The sequence below is a fragment of the Pollicipes pollicipes genome, unplaced genomic scaffold (assembly GCF_011947565.3).
Source record: "Pollicipes pollicipes isolate AB1234 unplaced genomic scaffold, Ppol_2.1 Scaffold_3087;HRSCAF=3621_pilon_pilon_pilon, whole genome shotgun sequence".
NCBI lineage: Eukaryota > Metazoa > Arthropoda > Thecostraca > Pollicipedomorpha > Pollicipedidae > Pollicipes > Pollicipes pollicipes.
Window position 1 is genome coordinate 26,309,273 of NW_023596225.1, and position 17,129 is coordinate 26,326,401.

The 17,129-nt window shown below is 57.5% G+C and overlaps 1 protein-coding gene across 1 annotated transcript in view; it reads left to right on the forward strand.

Annotated features, from left to right (window-relative positions):
* LOC119089958 (uncharacterized) overlaps positions 1 to 16,798 on the forward strand; it is a 50,098-nt gene extending 33,300 nt beyond the window's left edge. Inside the window, exons 17-27 of the mRNA XM_037212759.1 lie at positions 1,397 to 1,705; positions 2,130 to 2,140; positions 2,210 to 2,343; positions 6,544 to 6,680; positions 8,998 to 9,185; positions 9,788 to 9,895; positions 11,557 to 11,739; positions 11,996 to 12,114; positions 13,220 to 13,396; positions 14,096 to 14,188; positions 15,910 to 16,798. Coding sequence (XP_037068654.1) covers positions 1,397 to 1,705; positions 2,130 to 2,140; positions 2,210 to 2,343; positions 6,544 to 6,680; positions 8,998 to 9,185; positions 9,788 to 9,895; positions 11,557 to 11,739; positions 11,996 to 12,114; positions 13,220 to 13,396; positions 14,096 to 14,188; positions 15,910 to 16,032 — 1,582 coding nt within the window. The 3' untranslated portion in view covers positions 16,033 to 16,798. The remainder of the gene's footprint in view (positions 1 to 1,396; positions 1,706 to 2,129; positions 2,141 to 2,209; positions 2,344 to 6,543; positions 6,681 to 8,997; positions 9,186 to 9,787; positions 9,896 to 11,556; positions 11,740 to 11,995; positions 12,115 to 13,219; positions 13,397 to 14,095; positions 14,189 to 15,909) is intronic.
* Positions 16,799 to 17,129: the final 331 nt, after the last annotated feature.

The window sequence follows — 17,129 nt, forward strand, 5'->3', positions numbered from 1 at the left end:
GACACGAGTTCGGCATTCCTCCGTGCGATGGTCAGGGTGCGGTGGCTAACGCTCGGCTCCGGTACACTGTTTTTCGAGAACGGTCAGCCGGAAAACACTTCCGGAAGTCGACGAGAATGTGAAAACCACTGAGAGGCTTCGAGACGAATTCGCTCCGGAATCAAATGCTGGTCAGATCCCACGAGCTCGAGGAAACTTAAACCCACTTGAAATCAGCCGGCACTGCAACTTCGAACGAAGGTGGTAAATGTAATTGACAACCGGAGCTGGAAAGTGAGAGCTGCGGCGATGGATGCGGCTCTTCACTCAACAGGTGTCTGGCGGAAACGTCTGTCAATTGAACAAGTTTCCCATAAAATGCTCCGGTAGGAAACAACGTGTTTAGACTGCGGCTTCCTTGGCAGCCAAGTAAGCCGTTTTGCGGGCATGTCGAGTCGACCCCGCGGTTGGGGCCGGCAGCTCACTGCTGCTGCTTTCCGCCTTGTAAGACTGGGGAAAACCGTGGGAAGGCCGCGACTGCTGCTGGCTGTGGAGTTCGGGCGAGGAAAACGTGCCAGTGGTGTCAATCCCATGAGCATCACCTGGGAAAACGCAGCCCAAATAAGCCGCCCCTACGGTGTTTGATCTACCGTCTCGAGGAGACTTGCCGAGGGTGACTCGCCGTGTGGTAACAGTGCGGCCCCATGATGACGCTTTTGGGACGGTTGGTGTTTTCCAGCGAAGCGACCACCGGTCTCGGAAACCGTAGGTACATACGCCGGAAACCGTAGGTACATACGCCGGAAACCGTCGGTACATTCACCGGAAACCGTTGGTACATACACAGGAGGCCGATACCGAGACCGACACAAATTTTTTGATAGAGATCGTGTGGGTAGGTCACCTGTGCCCAGCCGACGTTACCAAGAGAGGGCCTGGGCGAGCGGGGGAGCTCCATCCGTTCAGAGCCGGGCGTCCCGCGGCACGCCGTTCGCCCGGGCTAGCGCCGCGTCACGCAGTGGAAAGTAAAAGTTGCTGCACTTGTCGTCACCACCCGCGGGCCTCAGACTGCGAAGGACGCTGGGCTGAAAGGCCTGTAACGAGAGACGGTCACACACTGTGACGCGTGACGACTGTTGCCTCACGTGGGCTTTGTCCGCCCTGTGTGTGCTACTTTTCCCACGGCCATGTTTGGCGCCTCGTCTGAAAGGAGTCAGCCGGGCTTTGTGGCTCCCCAACTTCCCGCCAGCTTCATTGTCGACCACATTGCATAACTGATGTTTGAGATTCGACATACATCGTCGACCTTGAGTGCAGACCTTCGTGTCGGGTAATTTTGTGATTGGTCGCTATCCTCGCGACCTTGTTGGTGCTTATGTGTAAACGTTTTGTAACGCGCGATTGCTCTTCCCGGCAGCGGCTCTCAACGCCAACCAGCCATGCGGACGGCCAAGTGGTACATGTGCGTCTTCCTGGTGGCGTTCCTCTACTTCTACGTGATGCTGATCAAGCAGGTGCGCGGCGCCGAGCTGCCCCCGAGTGCCGAGGCCCGGCAGGCCGGCGGCCGCGCGCCGCCCGACTACGACCCGCAGTTCTCCGACGGCGAGACGGACGCCGTCGGCTTCAGTTACCACGACCACGAGCAGCTGACTGCCTACTTGCGCCGTATCTCGACCGAGTACCCTGAGATCACCGCCCTGTACTCGGTCGGCAAGTCCGTGGCAAGGTGCGTTTGTGCCCCGTTTCCTGACCCCGGTGACCCGTCGAGGGTTGGGCGCGCTGCTGCTACCGCTGGCATGTTCTCATCAGAGTGCGTGGATTGCTGCACGAATGCTACGTTGTGTGCATTGTGAATTGCCGTTTGCAGGGTCTGATTAACTAGGACAGTTTACAACGAAATACTTCGGATGAACAAGACATTTTCTTTGCTCTTTAGAATCTGTATTGTTGGTGGTCGTTGAATTTAGCGACCCGTCAAATGTTGTGATGTTCGGCATATTTCGGCAAATAGCCAACCGTGCCCGTTGTAATGCCCGCGTCTGCGGCCTTACACCTTTCAAAGGCAGCGCTGGCTGGCCTGCTACTCAATCCCAGGGGCGCGTGATATCATCGCCTTGTGCCGGCGCTCCGGTGTGCGAATTTCACACAAGTGCGAAGTCAGGTGCGTAGGATGCACGCAGGGGCGGACGCAGGCTGCAGCAGGTCTCACCCTGCGGCCACATCCCCACAGGTCGTGACCTCTGGGTCCTGGTGGTGTCGTCCTCCCCGTTCGAGCACATGATCGGCAAGCCCAACGTGAAGTACGTCGGCAACATTCACGGAAACGAGGCGGTCGGGCGTGAAGTGCTGATACACCTGATCGAGGTACGCGGCGCACAGCGTACTTAGTCGTACACTGTATATGCACGCATGTACACTCCACGTCTGGTTAGCGTATCGGTGCTTCTTCCTCCATGTGTTTGTTACAAAGTGAGCTCCGTTTGCTCCATTACGTCGAGGCTGGGGCGCATACAGGGCAGCACTGGGTGCCCGTGTCTCTCTCCCTCTCTTTCGTCCCGAGTGGTCAGAAGGGCTCTTCGGGCCAATAATTAGGCCCCAATTAGGGTGCCCAGAGGGCCCATAAGGGCTGGCTGGAGATCGTATTGAGAGATCTCGACCCGCAGAACCCGGACTCGAATGACAGAGGGCCTCTCGCGTCGATCGGGAGCCTCTGGGACGATGTAATGTCCTCCTCTGTCGGTCAGTGATCCCCCAGACCGAACAGACGGCCCCGTGTCGGCCTGGGAGTCGATTTCCCAAGCAGGAACAATACTAAAGCTCCCGACCATCCGTCAGGAGATCTCTGTCATTACCCGGGGTAACTGAGACAATGAGGGGCCTCCTGTATTGGTCAGGTAGCCCAAAGTACCTAACAGCGGACTCTGTGTCAGCAAGGAGCCCTGAGTCGGCCAGAAGACACTTGTTACGCAGGGATAGAGTCGAGACTCGGAATATTAAGGGGCCTTTTGCGTTGGTTGGGCCCCTGAAAATGAAAGGAAACACGCTAAATGGCAGTACAGGAGTCCACGGTGAGATTATGGAAGGGCCCTGGTAGCGAACGAGGCCCCTCCGCCAAGTTTCGGCCAATCACTCGATAAGGCAAAGTGGGGTCCTTGTGCCAATCATCGTGCCTGCGGCGTCGAAAAGGGATCCTCCTGTGTTAGTGAGGAGCCCTGCGTCGATCCGGGGCTAACCGTTGGGGGTCAGAGGGTATGCAGCGTCAGGAGGGCACTGCTGTATGACGTGACCTTTGAGGGCCTCCGGATCGACCAGGGCGCCCGGCTCCCGGGTAGCTAGAATGCGGCCGGGCTGGAACGGAAGGTCCCTTCAGCCCCTGGCGAGAAAGGGAGAGAGCGGCTTCAGTATTCAATTCACGGGCCCCTCAACGAACGCGCCCAACGATGGAACTGAATGAACGACGCATCGAAAAAGACCACTTTTGAAGTGAAGTGGGCTTTATTGTTTACTTTTAGCCGAAGCTTTTCATCGTCATCTTGTCACCATGCTCTGTCATCATGCTCTGTGATTTGTGCATGTCATCTTGCACCGCGTTCTGTGCATGTCATCATCTTCTGCGCCTCCTCCCCTCTCCCTTTACCAAAACTTTGGCCGCACCTCTGCTTCACGGAAAATCCCACGTCCAGGGTAACCAATGACGTCTGTTTTCGTTTACGAGTGAGATGGACTGAGAAAGCCGCCGTGATCCGTCAAGGCGACATTCCGCGCTGGCCTGCGGTGTCCGCCTCTTCCTGCGTTGACCAGGTGGCAAGGCCAACGGCCGACTCAGGCAGAAATCCCAGCCACAGACGGCAAATCTGGCAATTCCCAGACGTGGCCCCGGTGCCAGACAGCCCCCGCCCCCTCTCTGCACCCTTTGCTCCCATGGGCGCGGGTCATGTCCTCGTTGTGGTCTGGAGATGCCCACTGATCCGGTAACCACCGGACGTCGGCCACCGGGAGACCTCGAAGAGTCCGCTCAGCTCAGCGACGTACCATGGGCATGCGGTCAGGCCCAGTGTCAGGTCGCGGATCAGTCCATCATCAGCCCAAGCGCATTGTGGTCCACGTCCTCTCCACCAACAATGCGGACGTGCATAGCTTGTGAAACGTATGCGCCGGGTTTCAATATGCCACCATAGCACACCAATAGTTTGATAAAGTAGCCTGTACCCGAGAGCGCTGACGCCGTGTGCTGAGCCGTTGGTCGGGCACACCTGCTTGCCTTCTCGCTTTTTGTCACGCCCGCCGCCTGATCTTTCGGATCGGATCTCACGGCCGTTATCCCGGAGTCGGGCCGGCCCTGGTCGTGTTGCCGGCCCGCAGATCTCCCCGTTGCGGTGCAGCACGAAGATCTGCCCGTCCATGTCTGTCGTGAAGGTCTGCCCCTCCCCTCCCGCTTCTCACACCGTTACGGTGGGAGCCTCTCCCTCGCCGCCGGCGGCAGCGGACTGGGAGTGGCCCGAGCGCCTGACGGCCGGCGCGTCGTCACGGCCCCGCTCCCGGTGACGCCGCCCCGTGACGGGCTGGAGTCACGTGTTGCTTCAGCCCGGATCGGGACCGGTCCGTGACGGGCTGGAGTCACGTGTTGCCTCAGCCCGGATCGGGACCGGCCCGTGACGGGCTGGAGTCAGGTGTTGCCTCAGCCCGGATCGGGACCGACCCGTGACGGGCTGGAGTCAGGTGTTGCCTCAGCCCGGATCGGGGCCGGCCCGTGACGCACTGGAGTCACGTGTTGCCCCAGACCGAACCGGGACCTCCTTTTTCCATGCCCCACCCCCACCCCACCCTCTCCGCCAGTGATGAGTGTTTATTGCCGAGCCGCGGGATCGAACCAATTCATGGGGGATTTGGGAGCTCGCGAGAGATTTACAACGGCCCATGCGTGATGCTGGCTGCATTCACTGGTCTGCCCGGCCAGTTGTAACCGGTCGGAAGCCGCTAGCCTTAGGTGAAGTGTGCCGATATTAGCGCTTGTCCTGCGATTAATGCCACAAGCAGTTACTATCTTGTTACCACCTGTTAAGGGCTGAACCTTTTGAAAGGCGGATCAAGATGTGTTATCTTGGATAGTATAAGCATACGTGCATGTTCTGGTACGTTAAATCGCATCAGAAACGGTTCGCTAAGCTTATTTGGCTCGAGGCGAATTATCGCGATGCGAATGACGCGTCGTCCACTGAGCCGTGGTCAGTGTATCACGGCCCAGTGGACGGCGGTGTGACGGTCAGCCGGTCTGCCCTTCCGGCTGGCAGTGAAGCCGGTGGATTTGCCGGGTCTGCCTGCCGAAGTAGAGCCACGCGGTCCTTCATTGAAATGCGCCTGATGTCCAGACGGTAGAGACGACATACTTTGTTTTATAGCCACGGGGCGTCGTAAGGTTGACGCAGTTTTTCCCCAGACATAAGGGACAGTGCCTGCTCTGGCGTGCGCCGTGCCTCTATAAATCAGTATTTTCCATCGAGGATGTTCATTTCGGTGGCTTTGGCACGCGGACGTTTCCTTGCAATTATGGATAAGCAATGTGCAGCATCTGTACTGAATAGACTATATTATGCTTTAAAAGGCTTACCTGGCATGTAGAGGAAGTATTTCTAACTTCACATGGGGTTTGTGAGCATTGGGGCCCATAACTCAGCCGTAGAAAGCCTGGGCGGTTAAAATGTTAGGCGTTTCGCTGGAGCCGTTTTCTCCCTTTTTTGCACTCAGAAAGGCACGAACATCCAACCGTGCATGCTATCTCAAGCATGGCCTGCATCACATTGTCCTACATCTGCGAGCTATGTCAGTAGAAACATGGGATATCCGCAGTCACCTCATTGTCATGCTGTCTGGCTGAGCGTTTGCGCCCGGGCCCCGCTGCTGCAGATGCCAAGGAGTGCACACGGCTCTTCTTCCGCGGTTGCATGGCGCAAGCCAGCCGCGATGTGGCATTCTGAGACACGTGATGTCTTACTCGACCCGTGGTCATGTTCACTTGCTCTGTGCTTGTGCCTCCAGTTTAGTTCTGTTGGACGTTTCTGGCCGTCCCGGACTCGTTTAACTTGTTCGCGAAAATAACTTGCTGTCCTCGCTCTCTTACAGAGACAGCCGCTAATGTTTTTTTGTACAGGGTGAAAAAACGTGTGATATCTCCTGATACTTATGAAATTTGTATGTTGTAGCTGCTCGTCCTTTACGTAGCTGTCCGTCTGCAACTGTTGGGGCCCTACAATGAAAATCAATGCCAGTGTGCCGTGCAACACCTCGCTCACCGCATGCAGGACCCAAAGAAACCTGATAACGAATTCCAAATGAAAGAGCAAGGGTCTGACAAAAGGGAAAGTTGATTGTTGTGGCGACTGTGGCGTGTGTTGTGTCGTGTATTGCGGCGTGTATTGTGGCGTGTAGTGTGGCGTGTATTGTGGTGTGTATTGTGGCGCTTCCTTCGCCACAATTGTATTGTGGCGCTTCCTTCGCCACAATACACGTCATTGGTGCTCAGCTCGCAGTTGCCGCCGCCGCTGACCGTCGACACCCGTGCCGCAGTACCTGGTGAGGCGTCACAACTCGGACCCGTACGTGCGCTGGCTGCTGGACAACACGCGCGTCCACATCATGCCCTCGATGAACCCGGACGGCTTCGAGGTCAGCCGCGAGGGCGCCTGCGAAGGTGGCCAGGGCAGGTGAGCGGGCTCCGCCGACGAGGCCAGCGACGGAGGGCACGCTTTCGGTACGGGCTCCGCCGACGAGGTCAGCGACGGAGGAGACGTTCTCGGTGCGGGCTCTGACGGGGCTGAGGCAGATAGGTCGGGTACGGACCGCTGACGGAGCCGCGGGGAGGGAGGCGGGCCCGTCACGCGCCAGGTGCGCGATGGTCTGGGAAGGACGTGCCTGGTGATGAGTTTGGTGGAGTGACGGACATCTGGATAGGACGGAGGCGGCGTGGCTGGTGCGTGCGACCAGTCACAGACGCCCGAGGCTGCTGTCAGGCGACAGGTCGGCTCTAGAGGTGGTCGTTTCGGGTAGATGGCCGGGAAAAGCACGCGGTCACGCTCCCGACAGAGGGCCGGCCGGCCTGACCGGTCCCGCGCGACGCTCGTGGAGGACCGTCAGCCGTGTCGGGCAGCTGCAGGCACGGTACAGGCACGCCGGGGAGCGGAGCCGACCGTCGGGGCCCGCAGCCGGACGCCGGGCGGCACGCCGCGGACCGGGGCCGCCGCCGCCGCCGCCGCCGCCGCCGCCGCCGCCGTCTCCGGGCACCGTTGTGCACCGTTGTCGCGCGGCGGCGGCGCGAGCGCGAGCGCCAGTGAAGCGGCACGGCCGCACGTGCCGCCCGGACCGTGCTGTTACGGCGCGGCCCAGAGCCTCGAGTTCAGAGGGGCCCTCAACCGGTCCCCGCTCCAGCACGAAGTGTGCTGGCGGGTTCCGGGCGCCGGGCGTGGTCTCTCGTCATCAGCATGAAATGAGAAGCTTACTGATCATTTAAACGAAGTAAAACTTGACCTCAGGGAAGAATGTAGTTGTGATTGCCCTGGTTGCTTCAGGTATGTACAGTATACCCACATGTATCAACTGCAACTCAGCGTGTACTCGGAACACCGGGGACGGACGTTTACTCTTTGTTTGTAACCAGCAAAGCACTTAGCCGACATGAGGACATCTCAGTAATCAAACAACGTAAAGGTAGTGTTCTTAAGCCGAACCACTACATGTCGTAAAAATGCAACACGCGAAAGATAGACCAGGTGCGCTGGCCACTGCCAAATGGGTCCTCGTCTACAGGCCCCCTCCCCCTCCCCCCATCGCCGCACCATGTGCAGTGACTCATTCGAAGCGTGACAATGCTGACAGCCAAATTGATGAGGATCACAAAAATATCCTGTGGCCTTTGGATATCCAAAACGGTGGGAAAATCGTGATCCGGTCAGACAGCTTTAGCCCCGACGAGTGCAAGACGGCGGGCGTGTTGTCACATGTTCAGTTGCGGTGTCGGTTGACCCACCACACCGTTACGCTATCCGTCCCAGCGATGACACATGTCCGTCTCATCGCGAGTGAACCTCCAACAGGGGCCGTGTGAAAATGTCGTTAAGGGGGTGGTCTGATTGGTAAGGAAACGCGGGTGTGATGTCAATTAGTAGATGCCACAAGCATCTACCCGTTAGCAGAAAAAAACAATGGTCGGTTGCAGCTGCGTCGATATCCACGGGTTGGATGAATGTTATTGCATAGTCACGGCCACTCCTTCCACACCACGAAAAGCAGGGCTTAATACTTTTCCATTAAATCTCCCCGGTATTCCCCATGCTTGCTGATGTTCTAAACGGCTAAACCCGACTGCCGCAGTGCAGCACGTAATGCATTGTGTCCACCGCCGCAGCACCAAGATCCCACGTCATATGTTTGGTGCGGTTGATTACCGATACATGCCATCGGTTGCCTCACTGGGGTGAAAGCTTGCATGGTCTGACTGTGCCGTTGGTTGGATCCCATGTAAGGGTTTCTACGGACCACTGGCCAGTCAGCGGCCGGTCACTTTCTTTCGAGGCGTAGGTAACCACAAGAGAGCCTCTCCGTGTGGCCCCCGACAAGTGTTCCCAAGTTGTAACGCAGCTACTGTGGTCGAGCTGGAGTTTGCTCGCATTAATTTAGAACCTCAGGTATGCGTATGCGCGCATTTTCTCACACGATTTGACAGTTGGTGGTGCTCGGCGTCAGTCGAACTGTCGTGAAATGTCCTGACCACGGGCTGCCTTGGTGTTTGGGATCAGACGTCATGATGCGCATTGACTCTCACGGATGCCTGGTATTCACCGTGGGCTCCAAGGTCATGGCATGTCACACGGCGTGTCACGTGGTATGTCACATGGCTGCTCGGCCTGCTGCAGCTGCCATCAGGCGGGCCATATCACCTCCTTCGTCTCCCGTCTGCGCCACATCACCTCTTTCATCTCCCGTCTGCGTCACATCACCTCCTTCATCTCCCGTCTGCGTCGTCAGGTTCAACTCCTTGAGCTACGATCTGAACCGCAACTTCCCGGACTACTTCAAGACCAACAACAAGAAGTCGCAGCAGGAGACGGATGCCGTCAAGGAGTGGATTAACAAGATCCAGTTCGTGCTGTCAGCCCAGCTGCATGGCGGCGCCCTCGTGGCCAGCTACCCGTTCGACAACACACCCAACTCCAGTGAGCGGACTCCCCGTAGCCCCCCTCCCCCCCCCCCCCCGGTTCTCTTGCTTCTCTGCTTCTTCTACTTCCGCGTGCCTCTCCGCTTCTTGTCTCCGTCCACGGCTTTCGGTCTGTTGCTTTTATCGTGCCTGCTTGTCGGTCCGTTCGCTGTCCCCATACCGCGACTGATTCGTCCCTTTTCGTCGTGCAACTCCCTGTGTCGTTTGTCTCATGAGCATGGTGCATTGCAACACTGTTTTGTCAAACCTTTTTCATTAGATTCGTGAGAGGAAAGAATTTATCAACTCGCACGTATAATGCCATTTGCTGTACCTCATCAACGCCATCGGTAAAACCAGACCACAGAAAGTCTGCGGAGGTCGTCCGTCTCTGCCGCAAGAGCACGCCCCAGTGATGTGCCCCCCCCCCCCCCCCCCCCCGGACAGTCTGCTCGAATGATGTGCCCTTCCTCGACTGACGTGACCTGACGTTTACCACGTGCCGTCCTCTCCACCCCGACCATGCTTGAGATGTGATAACATTCAAAGACCATTGAGTCCCACCCCGTACCAGCACTTGTGACTGACGAAGAAACTGCAGCTTTGCCTGACAACCGACAGAGGACGGTAATGCGGTGCGAAAGGAGCCGGTGTTTGGTCGGCAAGGACGCGCCTGGTATGATCCGTTCCTGCAGCCCCTCCAAGCGGCAGTGTCGGAACCTGTCCGAGGTACGCCTCTTCCAGGTCCACTAAGTGCAGATACAAGACAATCAAAACAAGACTTCACCCATCTGCCTTTGCTCTTGGCCAGCTGACTCTGTTTTAAAATATTCTCTCCTAATTGATCGCGAAATCCAGACCGTGTAAGCACGATCCCTCTTTCAGCGCACCAAGCCAACCCGGACTGAATGAACGATACCTCGTCGGCTCTGTCACGGTCGCTGATTTTACTTTATAAAGTTCGTCGCATGATTTCTATGAAAGCTGCTTATAAAAAATAGACTTTTAAGCGCATTTATCAAGCTTATTGGTTTCGGTTTCCGAAGGCACCTGGCTTCATAAGCGTGGTTTTTGGATGATCTTAATGATAACTGACAGCACTCGCAGTTGATACCACCCCGCTGACTATATGTCGCGAAAGACGCCTTACTGAAAGCGAAGGCCCATCACTCCGGCAAAGCTCGTCTAGTCCGACGAGAAAAAAATATGATTGCTTCTGTCTTACCACACAATGCAGAAGGATCTCTTTCGCGTCATGCAACATGACACCACCGGCCCTAGGCAGCCTAAATCCACCATGAAAATGGTCACACGAGGCTTACAGAGATCTATGCCAACCAAACAAAATGAGCCTAGTGCTGATACCATACACTGTCGCGCTTGCAGGGAATTCAAGGTTAGGCGTCCTTCACTGCATGTCGGCTTCTACCCTGTATGCATGTAGCTCCGGCAATTTGTTACGTTTCCAGCACCATCCTTTGCTTTGAACACACGTGACGGGCTCCTCTGCCTTTGCGCCAGACGACGTGCTCCTCTCAAACCTGCTGCTATTCGCTACGCGAGCATGGACGGGGGCTTCGTGGGCGGGGCGATTCCCAGGCGGACCGCGGCTTTGTCGGTGACGCCTAAACGGCACTGTCTTTCATGGGCCCGTGGAGCCGGTGGTGAAGGTCCCAGCCCAGTGTCGGTACAGACCAGTGCGCTCCTTAACTGGGCTATACCTGGACCGTAGCTTCGTAGCTTCGTAGAAGCCACGACCGTCCTCGTAGCTTCTAACACCGAGCAGATGGCTCTCGCTTCGGCTCGGGTGGGGCCTGGGGGAAATTCCCAGCCTGGTGTTGGTGCAGAATGATGTGCCGTTTCACTTGTGGCGAGACATCTCCGACCGCTCTGGGAGCGACGTAACCGCCGGTCGCGCGAGACGGTCCCAGATCACGTGATCGCCGCCTCGCGTCGCGGGTGTGGTAAGGGACGCCGACCGCTGCCTGTGTCGTCTCGCCTCGGGGGTGACCGGTGCGCTTCCCAGGTCCGGGAGAGGCTCCGGGGCTGGCGTGGGTCCCAGCACCGGAACGGCCGGGCCGAGTCGCCACGGGCATCTCGAGGCCGGCTGGTTACACCGCAGCGGTCACGTTTTGGCGAGGTTGAAGTTTTGAATGCCTTGGAGAGGGACATTGCTCTCCGATGTAGCATTGATTCCTCAATTTTAGGCTTGCGTCATCCAAGGGATTGTTAAAAAGCATTATCTACGGCAGAGAGGCTTTCTTTTCTGAGAGCATGTTCTCTTTCATCGCGAGCTCATTTGATGAATGTGGCGTACGGCTGCTTCTGTTGTTCTTCCGACCGACAAGCCTGCCGCGCTGACGAAGAACGTGCCTGTCGCGCCGTTGCAGTCCTGCGCCAGTTCAGCAGCACCGAGTCCCGCTCGCCGGATGACGATACCATGCGCCACCTGGCCAAGGTGTACTCGTTCAACCACCTCAAGATGCACAAGGGCGCGCCGTGCCCGGGGAAGCTGGGCGCCGACCGGTTCAAGGACGGCATCACCAACGGCGCCAAGTGGTACCCGCTGACTGGTGAGCGCGCCAACGGCGAAGCCGCACGCACGCGGTGGCAGTGCTGCCCCTTGTGCTGCACTCTTGATGCTGGTGTAGGTGGTTCGTGTCGCCCCTTCTTCTGAGCCGCCTTATTGGTGTTTATCATGGAGCGTGGTACGCGACTCGGTACCCGGGCTTGTAGAAGGGACGAACAGTCATCCGAGGCTGTTGGTAGACAGTTGGTCTGCCCGGTGGAAGTGCCGATAGTGACGGGCGCCCTGCTCTGCCTGCTCAGGTGGTATGCAGGACTTCAACTACGTCTGGCACGGCTGCATGGAGCTGACGCTGGAGCTCTCTTGCTGCAAGTACCCGCCGGCCTCCCAGCTGCGCTCCTTCTGGCACGACAACAGGAAGGTGAGCCGAGCGGGCCGGCGGGTCGCAACCCCCTCCCCCCTCCCCTCCACCGGGAGCCAGGGCCTGACTGGCGGCCAGTCCGATTTTCACAGTAGAGAGGTGGTGGCAAGGTCATCGCTTTGGATAGGACAGTCTTACAAATTACTTTTAACGGCGTTAAATAGTTAAAGGGGCTGCCAGCACAAAATTGTGTTTGTCCCGATCACTCAGTCGTTTAGAGTGCCTGGTTTCCGAACCACCCACCCGCGACACGGTGGGTTTGAGTCACTTGAGCAGGTGGCTACTTGCCCTTCACTGAGATGACTTGTGGCCGGTGGCAGCGGCCGCACTAAAGGTCAGGTGACGTCAGAGGGCAGGGCGGACCGTGCCGAACATTGCGCCACGTTAAACTGTCTCAGCAAATTCAGCCGTTGATCTAAAGCGGGATAAGGGCTCTGATCTGATGATGGAATCGAACCTGGAAAAGAGCTCTGATGCCAGAAATCCATAAATTGAAAAGATTCGGACTGATTTATTTAAGACTTGCTGGCTTTCAAATTGGTATGGGCTTTGAAGCTTGCGTTTGCGCACTCGCATCCTTGGATGCTGCAAATCAGATGCTGTCTGCTGTGACGGACTCGACGTCAGTTCAGCCTCTGCGCGTGTCCTTACACCGCACAGTCGTAGCACAGTTCGGTTTGTTCGCACTGTGAGCCACAATCGCCAGCGTCTGGCGCAGTTCACGGATGGTGTGTGCGCCCGCCCGACTCCACCGTTACACCGCAGGCGCCTGGTCCACTTTGGACGGCTGTTGTCATACGCGCCATGTTTTAAACTATGTCATCTCTTCGCCGAAGTCGGCAACGCAGCGCCTAAGTGTCTCGTTAGTGCGATGCCGATTGCGTGCGGAGAACCCACTGCCTGTCCGACGTGTTTTTGTTTTTCTGTGCCGTCCTGCTGCTCTGCTATTCTGGTGGACTCCTGTGGCCCACTGCCGCGCGCGCGGTCGATTTCTCTGACGTCTCTCTTAACCCTGACGACCCTGTGCCGACCCGGCACAGTCGTTGATGAGTTTCACGCCCGCTGTGTCTGCACTCTGTACCCTTCCCCGACCCGGCCGCCGCAGGCGCTGGTGAAGTTCGTGGCCGAGTCGCACCGCGGCGTGCGCGGCTTCGTGACGGACCGGAACAACAACCCGATCGAGGGCGCCGCGCTCAAGGTGCAGGGCCGCAACGTCGGCTTCCAGACCACGCAGCACGGCGAGTTCTGGCGCATCCTGTTGCCGGGCACCTACGTCATGGAGGTGAGCTTCGAAGCGAGCGCTAACTCACCAAGGCTAGAGCCGGATCCTTCGTCGTCGTGGAAACGCCGCAAAATAGACGCCGTTTGCTGTTGTTTTATGATGTGATCCTAGCCAACGCGGTGGGCAAACCTCAACCAACGGCGTAGTGAGCAAAAGCGGGGGGGGGGGGGGAGGGGAGGGGAGAGGGGTCGTCGTTGGGAGGGCTTTTTTAAACTCTCGTCAGTGCTTTGGCCGCTTTTATGCGTGTCATTAGCTATTCGATTCTGCTGCGTTGATGCCGCTGTGATCATCATTTAAACATATGCTGTTTGACGGTTTACTGTTGTGTTGACGGTGTGCAGGACTGGGTGTATGAGGCCGTGGTCTCCAGTGCCACTAGTATACGAATAGTACGGCTTCTTATCATGAAAGGGGCTCTTACAAAACATCCGATTGATGAAAGGTCTTGTTAGACCGTGGAATCCATGCATCTCTGCCCTACTTACCGACACGCGTGACTGTCGCGGTCATTTTTAGCGTGGTAAGTTGTCATGTTGGCCGGCTTAGTACGAACTGAGATACAAAGCGCGCAGAATCCGCGCTCCTGTGCAGCTTTGACCCCCACCCGCGCGGCCGAACTAACGCCGTGGGGTCTGGCTGTCGGGTGGTACGGAGACGGTGGCGCTGCGGCAGCCTGACGCGCCGGCGCGCCGTTGACAGGTGTTCGCTGAGGGCTACTACCCGCGCGAGCAGCAGTTCTCCGTGCGCGAGGAGTACCCGACTGAGCTGACCATCGCCATGGACAGAGTGCCGGTGGGTGACCCGCCGCCGACGGCTCGGCCCCTCCAGGCCCCGGCCGGCTCGACCCATCAGCTCAATGTGTGGTCTACTTGACCATCTACAGTATTGGGAATATACCATACATATATGCATGGTTGGTGGCTTCATCGGAATGCTTGGCAGCTTGGGGGCTTATTTCTTAAAACGCCTTCCGTCTGCCACACGTTTCTATGCTATGACTGTCCGGGGTCTCTTGCGCTTGCTTTCTGGTGGTGGCTCGAACATTTATAGCTATCAAGCAGCTGCTGCCGCGCTAAGAGCACGGGATCGGGTCGCTCTGCGGTGCTGGCCTTGTTGCCAGAAGTGTAACACTGGTACCATACGGATACTGCACTGGTACTGCACCGGTGCGCGCTGTATTGGTCCTGCGCCGATGCTATGCTGGTGCTGGACCAGCGCCGTGCTGGTGCTGCACCGCGCTGGGGCAGCCCGCGTGTGACCCCGGCGGTCGGCCGCGTGGCCGCCGCGCCGCGCCGGTAGGGTGGCCCGCCTCGCACCGTCACCTCCAGCACGAGCACGCTTCACTACCTGCACGTGACGCTGGGGCGGCCGCACGGCCGCTCCCAGGCGCGCTCGCGGTCCGGCGCCGGCGCCGCCGCCTCGGCCGGCCTGGTCGCGGTCTGGGCCCTCGCGTGCATCGCGGTCTAGCCGCCACCGTCCATAGGCAGGCGCTGCGATCTGGGCTTGTGACTGCTCCAGCGCCGGATGGGGGTAGGTGCGGCAGGTTCTGCTGCCGACGGAGGCCTGCCTGCTGGACGTAGACGGGCACGAACGCCCTGAGGGCAGGACGCGTGTAGTGCAGCACTTACCGCAAATGTTTCGGTCTGAGATAGCCTGTTTTTATTACCCTCATGTGGTGTGTGTCCAAGGCGCGCCGTCTTTGATAACGTGGTGCTAACGCCGCCTGCACCAACTAAATACCGCGACGGGTTTTCGATGTTTGAACAGCTCTTTACCTATCGCATGATTCGGGTTTTACTTTTAGCACCAGACTGATAGCCTAGACATTCGGAGCTACTTTTCTGAAACATTCAGTATTGACCGTGCGCGCCGGAGCATGAGACGCGTGCTAGCTCATGACTGCACCGGCTGTCTGAAGCCCAGGCCAGGGACCGTGGCGTGCCGTGCCTGTAAACATGGCGTGCTTTCGTCGGTGTTTGTCCAGGACGGCTATCAGATGACATCACGGCGCCCCAGTTGAAGTTACAGCATGCGACTGCAGTAGCGTTGTTTGTTTGTGGTAGCTGCGGGCTAGGGGCTCAGGTGCCGTCTTTGCTAATGAGCGGAGCAAACGTGGTGTTGCTGATGGTCACGAAACTCGTTCCTGCAATTCCAACAAACAACAGATCGCAGTGTTCTTTCTGCTTCAGTACTGCGTTGAACGGGAGTATTGCGTATCCCGTCTCGAATCTGTCGATATCTCCGATTAGTGGCCACGAACACAACGATGCCGCGATCCCTTCTAGTTGCAGCGTCTCCGCCATTCATTCAAAGCGATCGAAAGTAGTTTGCTCGATCGGTTGAGAAGGCTGCGGCCGTCTGCTCTCCTTGCATCCGTATCGTTGACGCTCGGGGATCGACGTGAGCCATGTCTAGCCGGGCGGGCGTCGCTGCCGACGGCGGTAGTGACGCGCGGCCTCCCTGCGCGCGCGGTGCGGGGCATCACCGGCTCTGACGGCCCCGCTGCCCGACAGGACGTGAACCGGCAGGACTTCACGCAGCCGCCGATCGCGCCGCCGCCGCCCACGCCGGCGCCGTCCGGAATCGGCGGCCTTTGGACCCGCATCCAGGGCGGTTTCCAGAGTCTGTTCGGCTAGAGCTGCCGGCTCCAGCGGCGTCAGCGGAGGCCGCCGCGGGCAGCGATGTCCCCTGTGGTGCCTTGCGCGGCTTCAGCTCGCGCGCGACTCTGGGCGGTTCGTCGAGTGAACATCTCATGCGAGGGACATGATTGGGGGGATTGCTTGAGACAGCTGCGCGGCGGACATGTGGTGGAGCACGCACGCGCCTGCTTGTGCAGGGGGGGGGGGGAGGGAGCGTTCGTGTACGGTGCGTCTCGTCTTGGAAGGACTGTTACTGTTGTTGAGCGATGCTGCGATCAGTGATACGTTTCTGTGGACGAGGAGTGTCGTGTGGTTGACCAGCAAAACTTGTTGATAGATTGTTGTGCTATTCATGGGAGATATGCTGCGCTTGCATGCATGCATTGTTTTGCCCCTAGATGTGATGATGCTTTCGGATCGTTATCTTCGCGCCGTTTAAACGGAACACGACTATTGCCGAAGTTGCGGTCACCATGGTTGTTAGTTGTTAGTGACAGCGCAGTAAGGCGAATAGCCCACTCCCTGTCGAGACATATATTTCCAAGTCTGTTGGCATATGTAACGGCCACTTTTCCGACCAATGTCAGTAGTATTTCATCCGTCCCAACTGTCTTCCAGTCTGAACAGGGTCGCCTTGATAGTGTACAGAACTCGAACAAGCTCTTAGAATACGATAACGGCGACTTAGTCTAAGAGGCTTCATTTCTGACTTGTTCATCATTTTGTGTGTCTGAACAGTGGTAAATATATAATATTTTATGCTGCAGTGTGTTTTAACGTTTCAGCGCCACTGGGTCTATGACCTCTGCCCAGGATTTTCTTTAGGTTGCAACGAAATATATAAAAACATTGGATATACGGAGGGCCAGACGGGACATAAGGCATCACGTCAAGGATACCCCGTCATGTCGTCAACAGCTATGCCCTCGGTGATTATTTTGTGGGAACGTGAGATCACTCCATAACAATTGGAAGCCTACGCGAATGCGCCTTTTCAAAATGGCGCATGCATAACATTGATATTCACACAAAATTTGAAAAGTGCACCAAACAGGGCTTCGAAACAATGATGCAACGAACGACCAGACTAATGC